We start from the raw sequence: 19,022 nt of genomic DNA, 5'->3' as shown, positions 1-19,022 counted from the left end.
AATGCTGAAGGAACCACCTTGTCTAGTGAAAATGTCAAACATAACTAACACACTCAATTTCAAACAAACAAATGAGGAAGTATTCAATAAAAACAAGCTCTAATTATAGTTTAAAGACATGTCTGACTCAACATTCATTCATTAACAAATTTTACAAGAAAATGGAACAAAAACAACACAACAACGAACAGAACAAAGAAGTCGGAACACAGAATTTTATGCTATCTTCAGTCCTTCTTGCTACATTATTCTTTCAGGTATTTATTTTATTCATCTATTTACTTATTCATTTATTTACTTATCTATTTATTTACCTTTTGTTTATTTTGTGTTTTATTATTGCTTTTTGGAGGCCAAACTCTAAACCTGACTATGAAATTTTGCTTTGCTTTGGTGGTTATTTATTTGTCCAAAGCAACATGGGACTTCGTTTTTGTTTTCTTTGTCCTTTCCTGTCTAAATACCCTTCATCGCATGTTCAAAAAAATCTGCACAAGCCCTCCTTTGGAAAAAAAGAAAAAGAAAAAAAAGACCATGATCAAGACCAAAACCACAAGGTACTGTACTTGTAGTTAACTCCACAGTAGCAAATCCCCAAAACCCTCCAGCCAAAACTAACATTGACATCAAGCCCCTACCCTCTTCCTCCCTTTCTATTGTGCAAGGAGACCCCCCTCTCCCTTGTCTATTGTTGAAGTGTTACAGAGCACAATACCGGTGACACACCACACAGAGCTAGTGGAATTAGAGGTATGGACAACATTAAGTGCCTGCATTGTTCCATTGTGTGGTAATGGTTAGCCTCAGGGAGATCTAGTGTGCCCCTCCCTGCCTCTTCTTGCCTAGTCCACTACAGGTTCCTTGTTCAGCCACACAGAAAGCACTCAGTGAGACTGAGAAGAGCTGAGGCGGTGGAACTTTGCATGTCTATGTGATGTGAGCTTGCTTCTCTCTCTCTCTCTCTCTCTCTTTTCTCCCCCTCCCTCTCTCTCTCTTCTCTCTCTCTCTCTCTCTTTTCTCCCCCTCCCTCTCTCTCTCTCTCTTCTCCCAACTCTCACTCTATCTCTCTCTCACACACACAAACAAACACACATACAGGAGTACATGCACACATGCATTCCCACTTGAGTACAAACCATTTCAGGCATATTTCATCTTGAGTTCATGAAAGACACCCTGAGAGTTACTAAGACACAACTGCACGTTCAGAGAAAGGGAAAAATAAACTTGTTGGCTTCCAACAAATAAAAATGTTTACAAAAAACCAAACTTATATCTTACAGGCTTTTTAGGGTCTTTTTTGCTGTTGTGGGGGGGAGGGGGGTCTCAAGGGGTGGCTTCCTCATTTGATTTACTGCTGTTTACCAGAATGAAGTGTGTGTGTTGGAGGATGAGGAGGCATTGCAACAGCTTGGGAATGGGATTACATCTATCCAATACAAATCTCTCCTGACACCCCCACCCCCATACAGATAGAGTAGTGACTACATGGACCTAATTCTTCTATCCTTGAGTAATACAGTTTCCAGTATGAGAGCTCTCTCTTTCCAGTATGAGAGCTCTCTCTCTCCTCTCTCTCTCTTATGTACATACACCTCAAACTTTCATGGAGGAAAAATAGGAATGTGCCCTCAGACCAAAGGAACAACATTACTGTAGACAGAGCTGTGCCTAAGATAGAGGGACATGCGGGTTACAAGGTGTTCGTCAGTGTAGTGTGTGATTGTGGGTGCATGAATGATACATTACACAGAACTCGCTTTTAGAGGCATCTCTCTCTCTCTCTCTCTTTCTCTTCTCTCTCTCTCTCTCTCTCTCTCTCTCTCTCTCTCTCTCTCTCTCACATACACAAAGAGTAACACACATCTCTTTCAAAACACACATCTCCCAAACTCCCATGAATCCAGGAGACAACAGAAAGACCAACTGCACGAAGTCAAATCTGTCCTCAAATGAAAGGAACATCTCTACCCAAAGCTTCTCAGTTAACAAAGGAGCTTAGTGTGGACGAGAGCCGTGTCTAATGCAGAGATCCTCGCGGGCAACAAGGGTTCGTCTCTACACTGTGTGCTAGCGGCGAATTAATGAGCTGGCCTCGGGATTCGCCCTTTAATCGGCCTGAAGCCCTCTTCATCAATCACGCCTGTCACCCTGCTTCCCTCTCTCTTTCTTTCTCCCCCTCACCCACCATCCTCCCTCCCCCACCCCTCTTTCTTCTTTCTCCTTTTCTCATCCTACAGTGAGAGAATACTGCTGTCATCACCCCCCCTCTCGGCCACACCCAGGTCGCAACCCCTTTGCGGTAAAAGTGTTTTTTTGATATAAATAATCTACTTTTACTTTTTTTTAAACTTTTTTTTTTACTTTTTAAGAGTTATTCACTAATCTAGCTCCTAATACTGGGTGGTCTGGAAAGCATAGGAGACCCTCTCTGGTAGTCCATATTTGATTATTCCTCTAGCCAACACCACTGTGCTCCCACGAAAACAATTCTTATAAAAAGAACACACAGACATTTCTTCATTGAATTGGAAAGTCTACATTCCTCAGTTTGAAATGTTTTGTGTGTGTCATAGAAGCCCTTTTTTCTTGCCTTGTACACAGGCACACACCCCCCCCCCCCCCCCTTCTACTGCCATCCCCACTCATTCCTCTGTGAGTCCTCCACCTCAGCCGCACCCTTCCCCTCCCCTCCTGTGTCCACACCATGCAAGTAATTGATCCCCTGGCCCTCTCTGTCAGTCCCCCATCCCGCTGGGATAACACACAACCTGCCCCACACACTGGCACCCCACTTGAAAGGCAGCTTGACTTTCTTCCCCTCCAATGCTGACTGGACAATTATTTTAGAACAATTACTGGTGTAGATTTTTGCTGTTCTCTCTCTTTTTGACGTCATAAAATTATTAGATATTTACCACTTTTGGATACAAATTTGAACAATTTCCATGTCACATTGTCAGATCTTCTTCTTCTTCTTCTGCGTTCGTGGGCTGAAACTCCCACGTACACTCGTGTTTTTGCACGAGTGGAATTTTACGTGTATGACCGTTTTTACCCCGCCATTTAGGCAGCCATACGCCGCTTTCGGAGGAAGCATGCTGGGTATTTTCGTGTTTCTATAACCCACCGAACTCTGACATGGATTACAGGATCTTTTACGTGCGCACTTGGTCTTGTGCTTGCGTGTACACACGAAGGGGGATAAGCCACTAGCAGGTCTGCACATAAGTTGACCTGGGAGATCGAAAAAATCTCCACACTTAACCCACCAGGCGGCCGCGGCCAGGATTCAAACCCTCGACCTTCCGATTAGGAGGCCGACGTCTTACCACCCCACCACAACGCCCGTCTATTGTCAGATCTTAGCTGTTCTTCACTGTTTGACTTCTAAAATGTTCTCTTTTATTGTCCACAACAGTTTAAATGTTCTCATTAGTACTTTTTATAGTGTCTAGAATCATCTCTAGCAAAGACACTTGTTTTTTGGGTTTTAATGTCCCTTCAGCAGAAGCTAGCTGCAAAGACACTTGTTTTATGGGTTTTAATGTCCCTTCAGCAGAAGCTAGCTGCAAAGACACTTGTTTTTTGGGTTTTAATGTCCCTTCAGCAGAAGCTAGCTGCAAAGACACTGATTCCCAGAGTGATTCAGTTCTGCTACTCTTCCATCAATCCCTTTTCTCATTGACCTCAGATTAAATTTCATTAAGAATAAGACCAGTCCCTAGCGCGCTGGATTTGTATCCAGTTGGCCGCTGTCAGCGTGAGTTCATCCCCACGTTCGGCGAGAGATTTATTTCTCAGTCAACTCTGAGTCAAGCACAAGACCAAGTGCGCACGGAAAAGATCCTGTAATCCATGTCAGAGTTCGGTGGGTTATAGAAACACGAAAATACCCAGCATACTTCCTCCGAAAGTGGCGTATGGCTGCCTAAATGGCGGGGTAAAAACGGTCATACACGTAAAAGCCGTGGGCCGGGAGTTTCAGCCCATGAACGAACAAACAAACAAAACAATTAAGAATAAGACACACTCAACTCTCAAGGCACCGAATACAAGACAGTCACATGGTACTACTATTACACTTTAACTCCATTGTACAGGACACCACAGACAGTAAGTAGTTGAGTGACACACAAGGCTACTCCATACTTTCTTTAATTATTCATAGAAAAAGAACAGAAGGAAAGCTGGATGGACTTAAGACTAACTACAAACAAAACTAATTAGTTTGAAAGCCTTGTATACTGACATTTCTTTCCATTCTTATTTATAAGCTCCTTCGGGTTTCAGATGTATTCAATTTCATAACACTTAACAGAACACATGGAACAGAACATAAATTCCTTGAAGAAAATCTCCTACACTTTATACAGATCTGGGAACCCCTGTTTTGCACTTGGAGTATTCTCAAACCAACTTGGTGTATTTTTAGAAAAATGAGCGAACTCCACACATCATTTGAACATCTGTGATTCAAACATGCTTCACACGCGACTAGTCTGTCACACCGTTAATCAAATTTACCAATACGTTTAAAACAAATGCTTCTTTCAATGTTTACTGACAAAAACTGTAATCATGTGTTAAAACGCTGGATCGGCTTCAGGATGTGCTTGTGAAGAAAAGTATAGGAATTGTTCTCGTTGTATTTTTTCCCACTGACCGTACCAATCGTATTCTTGACAATCATGCGTACAAAATACGGCAAAATTGTATGGGTTCCCAGGTCTGTTTATACCTTTCTCTTTCTCGGACCTAATTCTTTGTTTTCTCATTTCAGCTTTCTTTATTTCTGTAAATATATAAGGACTGGGTGGCCGAGTGGTAACGCACTTGCGCTCGGAAGCGAGTTCGACCCTGGGTCAGGGCGTTAGCAATTTTCTCCCCCCTTTCCTAACCTAGGTGGTGGGTTCAAGTGCTAGTCTTTCGGATGAGACGAAAAACCGAGGTCCCTTCGTGTACACTACATTGGGGTGTGCACGTTAAAGATCCCACGATTGACAAAAGGATCTTTCCTGGCAAAATTGTATAGGCATAGATAAAAAAAATGTCCACCAAAATACCCGTGTGACTTGGAATAATAGGCCGTGAAAAGTAGGATATGCACCGAAATGGCTGCGATCTGCTGGTCGATGTGAATGCGTGATGTATTGTGTAAAAAATTCAATCTCACACGGCATAAATAGATCCCTGCGCCTTGAGTCCGAGTCTGGAGATATGCGCGCGATATAAGACTTCATATAAATATTACACACCAGACCCTCTTGCTGTATGTGTTCTTAAAGTTTGAAAGAATTACCCTGAAATGTTACTCTGTACACATCCCTCACCCCCTCCCCTCCACTAACTGTTCATATTCTGAACAATGTTGAAAGAAGTTTTCTGAAACACCTTGCCAGTTCAGAGACATCCTGCTTACTGCCAGAAAAATGTTCACTCTTTATCTTCACTGCGCTGGTTGCAAAATCCCTCCACCGGGAGGTGTTTTCAGACAGGCCTGACACAGGTTGTCCCGGAGGTGTTGCAAGGTTCCACTGTGCTCATCCTCTTCTTCTCTTGCCCCCCCCCCCCCCCCCCCACCCCTTCTCTTCTCAGCTGGAGTTCTCGGCAGCTAATTTGAGAGAGAGGAAGAGGAGACTGTGTGCCAATATGATGAAGCCACGATAACCCCACACATGACTGACAGCCCAGTAATGGAAAATGGAAGCCGCTTCTTTCTCTGCTAAAGTTAACTTTCTACTTGTAGATTCCCCCTCGGCTGTTTCTTACAGCGAAGAACTAAAATGTAACACAAAATAACCCAACTGGATGACAAAACTGGAAGCTATGTTTTCAAACTCTATGTATGGCTCCCTCAGCTCTATCTACAGCGAAGAACCTAAATTAACCCTGTTGTATGAGAGAGACAAAACGGAAGCTAGCCTTTTTATTTCCAACTATAGTTAACTTTGTAGATCTCCCTCTAACCCTGTTGTATGAGAGAGACAAAACGGAAGCTAGCCTTTTTATTTCCAACTATAGTTAACTTTGTAGATCTCCCTCTAACCCTGTTGTATGAGAGAGACAAAACGGAAGCTAGCCTTTTTATTTCCAACTATAGTTAACTTTGTAGATCTCCCTCTAACCCTGTTGTATGAGAGAGACAAAACGGAAGCTAGCCTTTTTATTTCCAACTATAGTTAACTTTGTAGATCTCCCTCAACTTCACCTGCACAGAACTAAAATGAAACGCAAATTGTATTCATTTTAGAAGATCATTTTTGTGAATGATTCAGTAACGTTTTGGAAAAAATATTTGTTTGTGCCCTTACAATGATAGCAATGATTTTAATATCAAACCAGATGAGACAGACAAGTACAAAAAAGAAGAAATATCACACATACACCCTTTTCTTTAGAAACCTACATCGTACACACATGGTAACACTCAATCAATTCACTTTGATAATAATATTAATATACTTCTGACATCAAAAGAAAACAAACATATTAACTATGCATGCTACATAGTACACAAAACATCATTTTCAAAACACACAAGACACAACACGGGTTTTCTGTGGGGGATGGTAATCCTGCACTTATAATTGGAGAAACTCCTGAACTTCTTAATCTTTTTCATCCTCTGCTTTGGGGGACAGTCTTAGAATTAAGAGATACATTTAAGAATGTGGTGGTTATATATATATGTTCAACAACTCCAATGCATGTTTACACTACTTTTGTATAACATCGCCATTCATTTAAAACACTCAAAAACTGACTCGGTGTTAATTTGAACCCAATTGTCTACACATCAAAGAAAAAGTTGGCATGGTTCTTTTGGTTTTTCCCCGCCTTAGTTATATGGGGAAGAAACAGAAAAGACTGAGATCAGATACTAACCTGGGAAACAGTAATCCCGCAATTTCTTGCTAGTTCCTCTTTAGCTTCTTCGCTAGGGTAGGGATTACTCAGATGAGAGTAGAAATATTCATTCAACACCTCGGAAGATTGTTTGGAGAAATTCCGCCTTTTCCGTCTACAAGGGACAATGAAAAACACACAAACAGAAAAAAAACAGTGGTCACTGTCACTGGTTTATACTGACCTGCGAGACTGAAATCCCGCATTTTCTTGCTAGTTCCTCTTTAGCTTCTTCGCTAGGGTAGGGGTTACTCACATGGGAGTAGAAATATTCATTCAACACCTCGGATGATTGTTTGGAGAAATTCCGCCTTTTCCGTCTACAGGGGACAATGAAAAACACACATGTATACAGAAAAAAACCAGTGTCATACTGACCTGCGAGACCGAAATCCCGCATTTTCTCGCTAGTTCCTCTTTAGCTTCTTCGCTAGGGTATGGGTTACTCAGATGCGAGTAGAAATATTCATTCAACACCTCGGATGATTGTTTGGAGAAATTCCGCCTCTTCCGCCTACGGGGGGCAATGAAAAACACACAAAAAGAAAAGTTCTAGAGGTCAAAGTGTCATTGGGTGATACTGACCTGCGAGACCGAAATCCCACATTTACGAGCAAGTTCCTCTTTAGCCTCTTCGCTAGGGTACGGATTACTCAGATGCGAGTAGAAATATTCGTTCAAAAGTTCTGTGCCATTCTTGGTGAAATTCCGCCTTTTCCGTCTGAGCAAAAGAAGCAGAAACCAACACAAATCTATGACTCGCAGGGCCAATTGGTTTTCTCCTGAGTGCTAAAAGTTATTTGCACATAAATTCGGCGAGCAAGCTTTGTATTATGATTGTGTCAGTTTTCCCAGATCTTGACAAATCACCTGCCAAGCAAGTAAAATGATGTACCTGTGTCCATATTTTTGTTGTTCTTGAAAAGTTTATTCTTCCATTATTGTCTGTATTTTTCAATCCTTCAGTTCTTGAATGTAGGCTATCTTTACTGGCTACTGGCTAACCCTTCAAGGGGTAGCCAGTAAACAGATCAACATTTATTAATTTCATATATTTTTGTCATGTTCATAAATAAATCAGAAGTACATCTATGCCATTACTTCAAAACTTCACAACAACCAAGATGATAACTGATACAGGTTTTCATTCACAACCAAGTGCTCTTCTTATCAAGTACAGCCAAACTCTCAAGCTTAACTCTAAGACTACCAATCAAACTTGATTCTAAGATCGTCCATATGACTATGAGCAACTTTTGTGCACAAACAGTTGAAACAAACCTCCTGTTAGTGTTACCTCTTACTGAAAAAGACCCGAAACACTGCTTAGCTCCTGCGAAGTTCTGTAACTGGTGTCCTCCTAACTCAGCAAAAATGACACAAACATTCAAAGACTTGCTGCCATCTTTTGTTTGTATCTCAAAATTTCTTTCACATGTAACTGTAAGCATCCAAAACTTAGCTGAGGTTAGGAACAAGAGCTCACTGCGCCCTAAACTCAATCGTAACTTGACATAATTTGTAATGTCCTTTCTACACACCACATAGTCTACCAGTAAAACCAAGCACGATTTTGACACCATATTGCAAGAAACAGTCAACTGTGAAAACAAGACTGTCAGTAACATCAGCAATGGGAATATGTGACCCTCCACCACGAAATGAGTCGCATGTCACCTTTGCATGAATTTCATATTTTTACATTTTTCTAACGAGATTTTTATGCTCTATCCAGTGGTGAAAACCGTTTTAGAAAAGAGCAAAAACTGTTTGAGTTATTAGGCTATGACTAAGGTGATCCTCCCACTGTTACCATACACTCCCCGGACTTATATTAAGCCTAGCGCAGAACCGCGCGAGGTGACATGCGACTCATTTCGTGGTGGAGGGTCACATATACAACTACAGTGGACCCCCCCCCCCTTTTTTTTAAGACCTACCAAAAAATGTCAGGTCTTAAAAAGGAGGGAGTCTTATAATGGGGGTAAAATTACACAGGTTATGAACAGAAAGTCTGAGAAAACAGGGTCTAAAGAGGGAGGAAGTCTTAAACTGGGGGTCTTAAAAGGGGGGGTCCACTGTAATACAATACAAATTCAAATGAACATTTATGGAGGACATTTGTTATTGCCTTGCACCCAGACAAAGCGTCAGTGATATGGGCCCACTGACAATGAGAGCTGTGCACCTGGGTATAAGGCCAAAAAACAAAAAAATAGTCTGTTTACGGTAACCCGACCGACCCTATTTTTTTTCGCGCGACCCTAGACTTTTTTGGGGCATTTGGGAAAAAGAAAAAAAAAATCTTTTGGTTTTTTTGCAAAATAACATAAAAATATGGTTTTTTGGAGGAAAAAAAAAATCTTGACCTACCGACCCTATTTTTTTGGCCTATGTTACCGCAAACAGACTTTTTTTTTGGGCCTAAAATACCAGTGGTACCAGTCCTACTGACAGAATCATGATCAGAAACTCATACCATGTTCCCTGGGTACACATCAATAAGGATGGTCTGCCTTTTTCTCACAGACTAAAAACTCTCTTGGACACATTCAGTCTCTTTATCTTTAAAATTAAAAGCAAAATACAACATCTTAGGAATAATTGTATTCGCCATCAACATTACTCAATGTCCAGAGTTACACCTGGCTATACTTGCATTTATACCAAATTAAGTTCTATCTTGCACAGTGCCTTGCACATGATATAATGCTAAAAAGTAAAATCATATGGATAGCACCTGACCTGCTTTTTCTCTTTCTTACCCAGAACACAATTTAGAATTCACTCACAAGAAAACAAGCAAAAATCCAACTAACCACAGGTAAAAAATAAAATAAACAAAACCTTACCTTGCATCAAGGAATCTGGATCTGAGAATCATGACTGCTTCACACGTGCTCTGTTTCAGCTGCATTTCTATGGCAGAGAACTTTTTACGAATAATGGCCACCATTCTTTCAATTTCCTTGGGTGCGATGGGCCGTGTGCGACTTTGTTCTCGCAGTAAGTTGACCACGTGTGTTGTGAATTCATTACATGCCTGAAAAGAAGAAATAAGCGTTTATTTTACAAGAATAGTGCACCCATAACTGGCATAAGCAGACCGGAGAAAAAGCAGACTACCTGCAACAAGATGATACCTTCTAAACCACATTTGATGCGGCCATCTTTTACTAAGTTCTACATTTGAATATGTACTATGTAGCTGATAAAACATAATTTTCACCAGAGAAAATCAGAAAATGTCATTTGACAGAAAATGTTTAGTCTCCCAGTCCCAAGTCAGCAGGCAGGCTGCAGAATCCTAGTACATGTTCAAAGGGAAGGCTGTCTGAAATGATACGAAACAGCACTGACCGACCTGAGGTATTCAAAATAGTGCATGTATGCAATAATAGATGGGAAGAAGAACTTCAAGATCTCAAAATCCAGCTTCAATTTTTACACTTCAGCTTCTGAATTTGCTGCATACACACATCTTTGGTTCAACCATTATTTTATCATTCTCATTCTTGTGTAAAGACTGTCAACTCACCTGTTCATATTTTTCCAGCTCTGTGTGGTAGATCTGTCTGATTTGAGCCAGCTTGGCTCGATAGTCTGAGTGTTCTATGGCACTTTCAGGCTGGCCTCCGGACGCTGCGGCAGTGGCGCTAGCAGCCGCCGAAGACCCGCCCCCTTTCTCAGGCCCAGCCACGCCCTCCGCGATCAGCATGTTGTCCAATCGCATCAGCTGCGGGTCTGGGGGCTCCTCCTCTTGTGTGTTGCGAATACTGAGAACTGCAATCAAAAGTATGTGTGATAAGTATCAGAAAGTATACAATGGAACTGGAAGCCCTCTTAAACCTCCGACCTTTGAGCCTAAGCTTTTTCAAATGTTCAGTTCATAATATGACAACCATTGTACTGTACATTGGGCGGGGATGTAGCTCAGTCGGTAGCGCGCTGGATTTGTATCCAGTTGGCCGCTGTCAGCGTGAGTTCGTCCCCACGTTCGGCGAGAGATTTATTTCTCAGAGTCAACTTTCTGTGCAGACTCTCCTCGGTGTCCGAACACCCCCGTGTGTACACGCAAGCACAAGACCAAGTGCGCACGAAAAAGATCCTGTAATCCATGTCAGAGTTCGGTGGGTTATAGAAACACGAAAATACCCAGCATGCTTCCTCCGAAAACGGCGTATGGCTGCCAAAATGGCGGGGTAAAACACGGTCATACACCTAAAATTCCACTCGTGCAAAAAACACAAGTGTACGTGGGAGTTTCAGCCCACGAACGCAGAAGAAGAAAGAAGAAGTACTGTACATTTATGTCCATCATAGGACTCCCTTCTTTCCAAGACCGGATTTTATCAAATTTGTGTAGGTTTGGTCTAAAAATGGAGGTTCCACTACGCTTGTGTGTATTTTCAGTGTATGCATTGGTGCATGCATGAACAGTCAAAGAGAAGCGTTGCTGGGACCACGCTCAGCTCTACTGAGCTTTAGAAAAAAATGTGTGTAAATTTCTATAACTATTCATCATATTTTCAGCAATTCTTTTTACCATTGAAGGAGGGTGGATTTCAGTTGCACATTTTCACTAAGAATAAGTAACATAGTATTGTTGACACGTTTTTATATAGAAGCCTACTGTGGTTCTTGTGCTTAGGCTGTGTATTGGATTGTCACTGTATGCCTGCATTATTAGATGTCAGTAATCATTATATGTGCCGATTGTTCTCTTTGCCTGCGCGCGTATAGTATGTTGGTTATGTTTGGTTATAGTATGTTTGTTTATGTTTGGTCGTTATTTTTGCCTGTGCGTGTATTGTATGTTTGGTCGTTTTCTTTGCCTGTGCATGTATAGTTTGTTGGTTATGTTTGGTCGGTTTCTTTGCCTGTGCGTGTATAGTATGCTTGGTCGATGTATGTATTGTAAAGCGCTAAGAGTAGACAATTTTCTAGAATAGCGCTATAAAAGTTTGCATTATTATTATTAACAACAAAGAATAACAAATTACAATGTACTAAAACAGAGAATTGATCTTTGATCTTCCATTTTTAACAAATCTGAATCATCTCAACAGAGGATAACACCAAATGAACCATCTTTCATAAGTTTCGAACCTCATAGTAACACAAGATTTCTGATCTTTGACAACACCACCCCTATTGTATTAGGATCACTTAAAACAGCATACTACAGTACAGAGTACATAAATCATCTCCACTGATCCCTGCAGTGAAACCATCAAGTCCTGGATTCACAAGATGACTTCACCTCAGCTAGCTAATCCATCACTAGAGCCATCCCTGTCAGAACAATGGTCCCTGGCCTCAGGGGGAAGAGATCTCTTCAAGTCTTCACTACTCGGCCTGTAAGTGTGAACAACTACACCTTGGCAGTGCAAATGCCCTTTCCCTCTCTGTCATCATGCTGGGGGTATACACTTAATACAGTGAATCGAGTGATCACACTAGCCTACTATGTAAACTTGTATCATCTAGAAATCAGCGAGAACAGCTCCCACAAAATGGGTCCTCCAGTAGAACTTTGCAGTGATGTACATTTTAGTCGGTCTCCGGTCTCTGACCGATCCAATTTCCCCAGGACCTATAGCTTTAACCCCAGCAGGACACAGGTCCGATTAACCTACAGAAGAAGTGGTCAAGGGTCCGATCGTTTTTGACAATGAAGCGGACATGCGGACTGTTCAATTTTCAAGAGGAAAGCTTGTTTCGGTTTTGCCAAGCGAAAGTAAACACTGCGTGAGGAAAGCTGGTTTCGGTTTTGCCAAGCGAAAGTATGCACTGCGTGTGACCAGTTTGTTGAGTGAACGAGGCACCATATGGGATCTGATTCTTTGAATTAATTTCTCCTCAAGTTGGATCAAGAAGAAAAAAAGAAAACCGAACCCATATGGTGCCTCGAGTGCATTCATTGGCTCAGCAATAAATCGTTGAGAGAGGATTCAGTGCACAGAACTTGGTGTGTATGGCTCGAAGAAACCGATTGTGTGTCAAAACCCAGGACATGATCCTGAAAGCAAAACTTGAGGGGCCCGCAGAACGGTCAGATGCCTACCTGAAAACCATTGTCGACAGATGGGCAGTGAAAAAAAACCGACAACTGTTCAAATAACTTTGAAATGTGATTCAATCCTATGAGTATATCTAGTCATGACAGTCGCGGAAGGTGGAAGAATTTAAACTGAAAAATCTGTTTAAATGCGGTTTTACGAGTCGTGTTATTGTCCTATTGAAATTGCAATCTCAGGACACTGTGTCCTATTGATTTTCAGTCTTCAGGACAATTGTCCTAAAGGCTGCTAGAAAAATGTACATCACTGACTTTGACTGGATGCTGATAGTGATACTGATAGCAGTGTTAGTTGTTACTACATTAACTATATTAGTGTAACTGTTACCAACCACAGTAACGGTACAAATTAACACTACTAATACTATACTATAGTACTAATAACTGTATCCACTCAAACTAAGTATAAGTCTACAACACAAACACTGTAACAGTTCAGTTAAAACTCAATTCCGATAGGTTTAAAACAGCTGTCAACTTAATTTTGACATGAACAACCTGTTCCAGTAAATATTACATGTACTTATTAGCACCAGCAGTATACTTCTGATGTTTTAGACTTTTACATTTTGTAAAGGTTGATAACAGTAATAGAAACTAATAATAATACCTCAAAGGAATTAAAAAAAACCACAAGGGCTGCCCCCAGGATAGTCATAAATCTTCTGCAAAAGGACTAGGAGTAGGAGAACAGCTATGGAAAACTGTATACTCTGCCACAATGCTTATTGTCCCACAGAACTTATTAGTCTGCCACTTGTAGCATTGGTGTTAACCCTTATCAGCTGAGCAAACATCAGATTTGAAACAGTGGTGACAGCTGATGCAGAGAACAATAGCACACACTGCAAGGCACAGCAGTCACACAGCCTCTCCCCACCCCCCTTGACCTTGTTGTCACCCAACTACAGTGGAACCCGACCTTTAAACTTCGAGACCCCCCCCCCCCCCCCCTCTTTTCACATGCTGTCTTTCATATATTTTGACCATAATGTCGGACGGGCGCAGTGGCATGGTGGTAAGACGTCTGTCTCCTAATCGGGAGGTCGTGAGTTCGAATCCCGGTCGCTGCCGTCTGGTGGGTTAAGAGTGGAGATTTTTTCGATCTCCCAGGTCAACTTTGTGCAGACCTGCTAGTGACTTAACCCCCTTCATGTGTACACACAAGCACAAGACCAAGTGCGCACGGAAAAGATCCTGTAATCCATGTCAGAGTTCGATGGGTTATGGAAACACGAAAATACCCAGCATGCCTATACATGTACTCAACGAAAGCAGAGTGAAGCTGACTATGCTCTGAGAGAATAGTTTGGGGAACCCAAATGGGCAAAACGAGCTCACACGTAACCAGAACATTCTGGAACGCTGAAGAAGAAGAAGAAGAAGACCATAATGTCTGCAGAATTACCTCCATTTTCTTAGATTCCCTGCAATATTCACGCCTGATTTTCTCAGAATTTTCAAGGTCTTCAAAGAAGGGTACCACTGTAGTGGGCACAGCTGGGGGTATGAAAGACACCCAGATAAACAATACACTTTGTAGCAGCCTGTCAGTGTCTACACTTTGTAGCAGCCTGTCTGTGTCAGCCTAACAATTGTTATTAGTCTGACAGGAAAAGACCTGTATAGCTTATTATTATTATTACCTTTGTTTCAAGCCAATAAACCAGATGGACATTATTTTTCACTTGGCTTTGATGCTTAGATTCTTCACTACTTTTGGTTGACAAAATGTCATATTAATGTTTCGCCACTGGCACTACAAACAGCATGCTTACAGTTACACCTCTTGCCTAACTTTACCTTCTTTGACAGTAAGTGAGTAACACTCATCAGACTGTTGTTACAATGTACTACCGTTTCTTTGAGGTGGTGTTTCTTAGAGACCACCTCGACTAAACCCACCTTCAACATTTCAAACTCAGTAATTAGACATACTAATACTAATAGAGTGAGAAACTCATGGTGACACTGACGGATTATTCAACTCCAAAAAAGTCGAAACCCCATACTTATTCAGTAATTGCGATTAATTCACGAATCTGTTTCACAAATGTAAAACAATCCAAATTCGTATGACATGACCTCACAACTGGGACACTGTGCGACAGTTGAAGTGTGTGGGTGTTCTCAGTCATGACTTCAGACTTGACGTCCCACAATATGAACCCAAAGGACCCATGACAGTTTTACAGTTATGCATGCAGTTAAACTTAAAGTCCATATAAACTTGAGCGTGCACCAAAAACAGAATTATAAAAATAGCGCAAGTTTAAAACAGGCTATACAAATCCTGCTAGCTTATGACATGTTGTGTGATAGACTAAAACAAAAATAGAAATAATGATATGATAAGTTGCAAAACAAAACCGCTTGCTAGTTTATTTGTGGATCTCATTTACAGTAACTTAATTTTCTATGTGGTTCATATTCTATGTGGTTTATAATCTGAGTTTCTCGCCCTACAACTAAGAAGGGAGACAAAAAGGGCAGTAAAACTAAAAGGGAGTGAGCTCATTTTAGTACTTTTACAGAGAGGTTACAGAGTGGCGATTCCCTTCCAAGCTGTTGGTGCAATTCCTCTGTTAAAAATTAACCTTTACATCAAGAAAATTACTGCAAATTGTGTGAACTGTGATTATGTTTTCATATTACCAATAGCACGGTATATTTTTCTTTGTTATCAAAGAGAAAGGCTATCTCTTCATACAGAAAGTGTAAAGAATGACTGAAGCCCATCCTGTTTGTGATCTCGCTTCCATCAATCCATGGGTCTCAGCCAAGAATGTGTTATTGTGGTGTGTGTATTTTGCTGAACGCTGTCTGTTTGCATAAATACATTTTTTTATATAATATTTGAGTGTTTCACTATTTTCATTCACCTTCATCATTCAACACTCACTTGAAACAAAGACAACCTTGCCAACAAAGGCCAGAGCTGAAAAAAGAACAAAGATAACAGACGCAAAATGTACTGACCTGTCTTTTCTTTGATTTCACACAGGACACTGAAGAGAGCTGGTTTCATTCGGTGACAGTTGAGTGTGTGTTTTCTACAGATACACAAAAAAATGCAAATACAATCACTCGGTTCATGATCAACATCATTCTTGCAAAACAATACAAAATCATTCAGGAGTATAACTACGTAGTACAAGTACTACCAGCCTGCCCTTTGTCACTATGCACTATATTTGACAACTACCACTATCAGTACCTTGAATGACAATCTCCTTTAACTAAGAAAATACTCTTCACTTTGTTTATTCATTCAGATTTTTCAACCACTGGCATCACTCTGTTAGTGACACTGACAGGAAGAACCTTTAACCCATGGATACAAAAGAATCAATGTCTGATACTGATAAAAGACTGTCCTTCTCTTACAAAAATTCTGCCAAAGCAACACAGAAAAGAAATCAACTGAAATAGCCTTCAAGATCCAGTTTTATCTGTAGTAATAAATCCTTTTTGAGCCATTGAAGAAAAGTTGTGTGGAGTAAGAAAACAAAGAGCTAGCAGTCATTCAGTTTAGTGGCCTCTGCCACCTGGACATAATTCCATGTGGCTCAAGAACAGTTGAAATCATACAGAAGTATGAAGCTTTACTTGTTCATCGATTTAATCGATGTCTGTGATTGAATTTTCATAAACAAAATTGAAAACCTGTTATAAACCTTCACCACAAATACAGATTTTGAATCACATTACATGCACGGCCCCCTTTGGCTTGTACTAGTAGTAGTCCCTCACAAACACTACAGTGTTGTTACTGATCATGCAAATTCGGTCAGTATCTTTCACCACCCATACATTCGTCATTCTCACACACAGACACACCATCTTGCCCAAATACCGTAGACACTGTACATTGACGGTTAGTAACATCACAGGGGGCCCTGTCTGGGTTACCGACCATTGTACGGAGCGATACATCCCTCACCAAAAGAAATTGCAGAAAATGAGATCACCTGTCCACTGACCTTGCCTGGGCCTCGTCAAGACTTTGGTCAGTTATGGTCATAATCTGTTGAAGAACGTCCCCGATTTCCTGTTTTCTCTGGTCAGGATCGCCCACGCCAGGCTGCTGCATGGCATCGTAAGCTCCCGGCTGGGGCACAACACTCGCCATGGCTTGCGAGTGCATCAGCCTTTGTTGGTCGTCCATATTGGATCCGTACGGAGCCTCCAGCTTGAATGGTGGGTGCGCGGCGAAATCGCCGACGTTCTACACACAAAAGAAGGTTTAAAGATGTGCCAGACCAAAGGCGAATCCCTGGTTACAGGATCCAAAAGCGCGGACAGCTGATCAGTCGCATAAACAAAGAGTTGTCGAAGCAGGAAAGGGTGGGCACTCGACCACTGCCACTCAAACCCGCACGTCACGGCAAATGGCGACTTGCATGCATAAAACGGGGCCCTCGTCGGATTCTGTCCAATCAGAACGCAGCTCCTGCAGCCCTCTCAGCACGAACACGCATTGTGGAGAAGATGGCACAGTGACCTATTTTGACTCTCTTCGTAAGTCATTCACTACAGACCCGCCTTTGACGAGTTTGATGGTGATTGACAGGTTTTGACATATTTGACAAGCCGCGGAGCACGTTGCAAATCGCCTGCTTTATTTTCGTCTTCGATTGGGAGGTGGCGCATTGGGTAGTACTTTGTCAAGGGCGGAAACTGTTGTCCGACTGCGACAGACATACCGAATAGCAGCGAAATGCTTGAATAAAGGTCCATAATCATAATTTTATGCGGATCAGTTTAAAATGTTTTCTTTTTGCCTTTCTCTTTCGTGTTAGTGTTCTGTCTTCGACGTTTTTCTTTCTGTTCTTTTGTTCTTTCGTGCTCGAGCCTCAGTTTTGCTTTACAAATACAATCAATAAATACATGTGATATCATGATTCAGGGAAGGGAGGTAGAGGGGAGAGTACTGAAACAGTAAAGCTGACAGTAATCAAGTCAGTCTGATTCCGGTGCTGTCAGTTGCAAGAATTAGTACTGAAAAAACAGTGGTACAACTGAGTCAACAAAAACAACAAACTGAACAAATAGGAGAAGAATGTGAGAGAACGGGGAAATAATTCAGACTGAAAATCAATGCGGTACGGGCTGCTGAGCCTGAAGCCGCTCTCAGTTGTGAAGGGACATTATACACAGTGAGTTTTTGCTAAGTCTCGTCAAGTTATTAAGTACAAATCAAGTTAATCTCAACTACTCCTGAATCAGTTGCAGTATTTGACTCGACTTTACGACCAGGCCTCTTAAACAATGGCCAGAAAAAAAATATATAATGCATAGACTAGTACATGTCCTATTTAGTCAGTCTGTTCACGGTCTGTGCCCTCCTCCCTGCCACCCCCACCCCATCCCCCAAAACTGACGTACCCTCCAGCCTCATTCCAGTTTATCTGATCGAGTTTGGAAGGCATTCTGACAAGGCTTCGCCGGCTACGGTTTTTCCTCAGTTCTCAAGATTGTTTTCCTATTATATGTATTTCTATTTATTCTTATGAGTGCCGCAGTGTCAGTGTGTGTGTTTGTGTGCACGTGTGTTTGTTTGCACGTGTATCACGTACTTGAGTGTGTCAGTGTGTATGTGTGTGTGTCAGTCAGTGTGACTGTGTGTGTGTGTGTGTGTGTGTGTGTGCCACGGTGTCAGTGTGTGTGTGCGTGTGTTCGTGCGTGTGTTTGTATGTGTGTGTGTACTGCGTGTCAGTGTGTATTTAAGCCAACGGTGTGTGTGTGCCGTGTGCGCACGCGTGTGTGTCAGTGTGTGTGTGTGTCGTGCGTGGATGTGTTTGTGTGTGTTTACGTGTGCATGAGTACTTGAGCCAACGCGGGTGTGTGCGGCCGTGTGCCAGTGTGTACGCGTGTATGTCAGTGTGTGTGTGTGCCTGTGCCGTACGAGTGTGTGCGTACGTGTGTGCGTGCGTCAGTGCGTGGGTTTTTGTGCACGTGTGTGTAATTGAGTGTGTGTGTATGTATTTGTGTGTGTTTGGTTAAGATTTGCAATCTCAGTGTTTCTTGT

The 19,022-nt window shown here is 41.7% G+C and overlaps 1 protein-coding gene across 9 annotated transcripts in view; it reads right to left on the bottom strand.

Annotated features, from left to right (window-relative positions):
- Positions 1-17,564, bottom strand: part of LOC138948443 (pre-B-cell leukemia transcription factor 1-like) — a 29,839-nt gene extending 12,275 nt beyond the window's left edge. The window contains exons 1-5 of one of the 9 annotated variants that reach the window (XM_070319985.1): positions 16,963-17,564; positions 15,971-16,044; positions 10,448-10,692; positions 9,762-9,952; positions 7,495-7,630 (exon numbers count right to left, since the gene is read on the bottom strand). In XM_070319985.1, coding sequence (XP_070176086.1) covers positions 7,495-7,630; positions 9,762-9,952; positions 10,448-10,692; positions 15,971-16,044; positions 16,963-17,159 — 843 coding nt within the window. In that variant the 5' untranslated portion in view covers positions 17,160-17,564. Of the gene's footprint in view, positions 1-6,888; positions 7,025-7,093; positions 7,230-7,287; positions 7,424-7,494; positions 7,631-9,761; positions 9,953-10,447; positions 10,693-15,970; positions 16,045-16,962 lie in introns of all 9 variants that reach the window. The other 8 variants (XM_070319984.1, XM_070319987.1, XM_070319983.1 and 5 more) reach the window with 8 other exon arrangements.
- Positions 17,565-19,022: the final 1,458 nt, after the last annotated feature.

Source organism: Littorina saxatilis, linkage group LG15 (genome assembly GCF_037325665.1).
Source record: "Littorina saxatilis isolate snail1 linkage group LG15, US_GU_Lsax_2.0, whole genome shotgun sequence".
NCBI lineage: Eukaryota > Metazoa > Mollusca > Gastropoda > Littorinimorpha > Littorinidae > Littorina > Littorina saxatilis.
The sequence above is the reverse complement of the archived record's forward strand: the minus strand, read 5'-3'. Positions and strand labels throughout refer to the sequence as shown.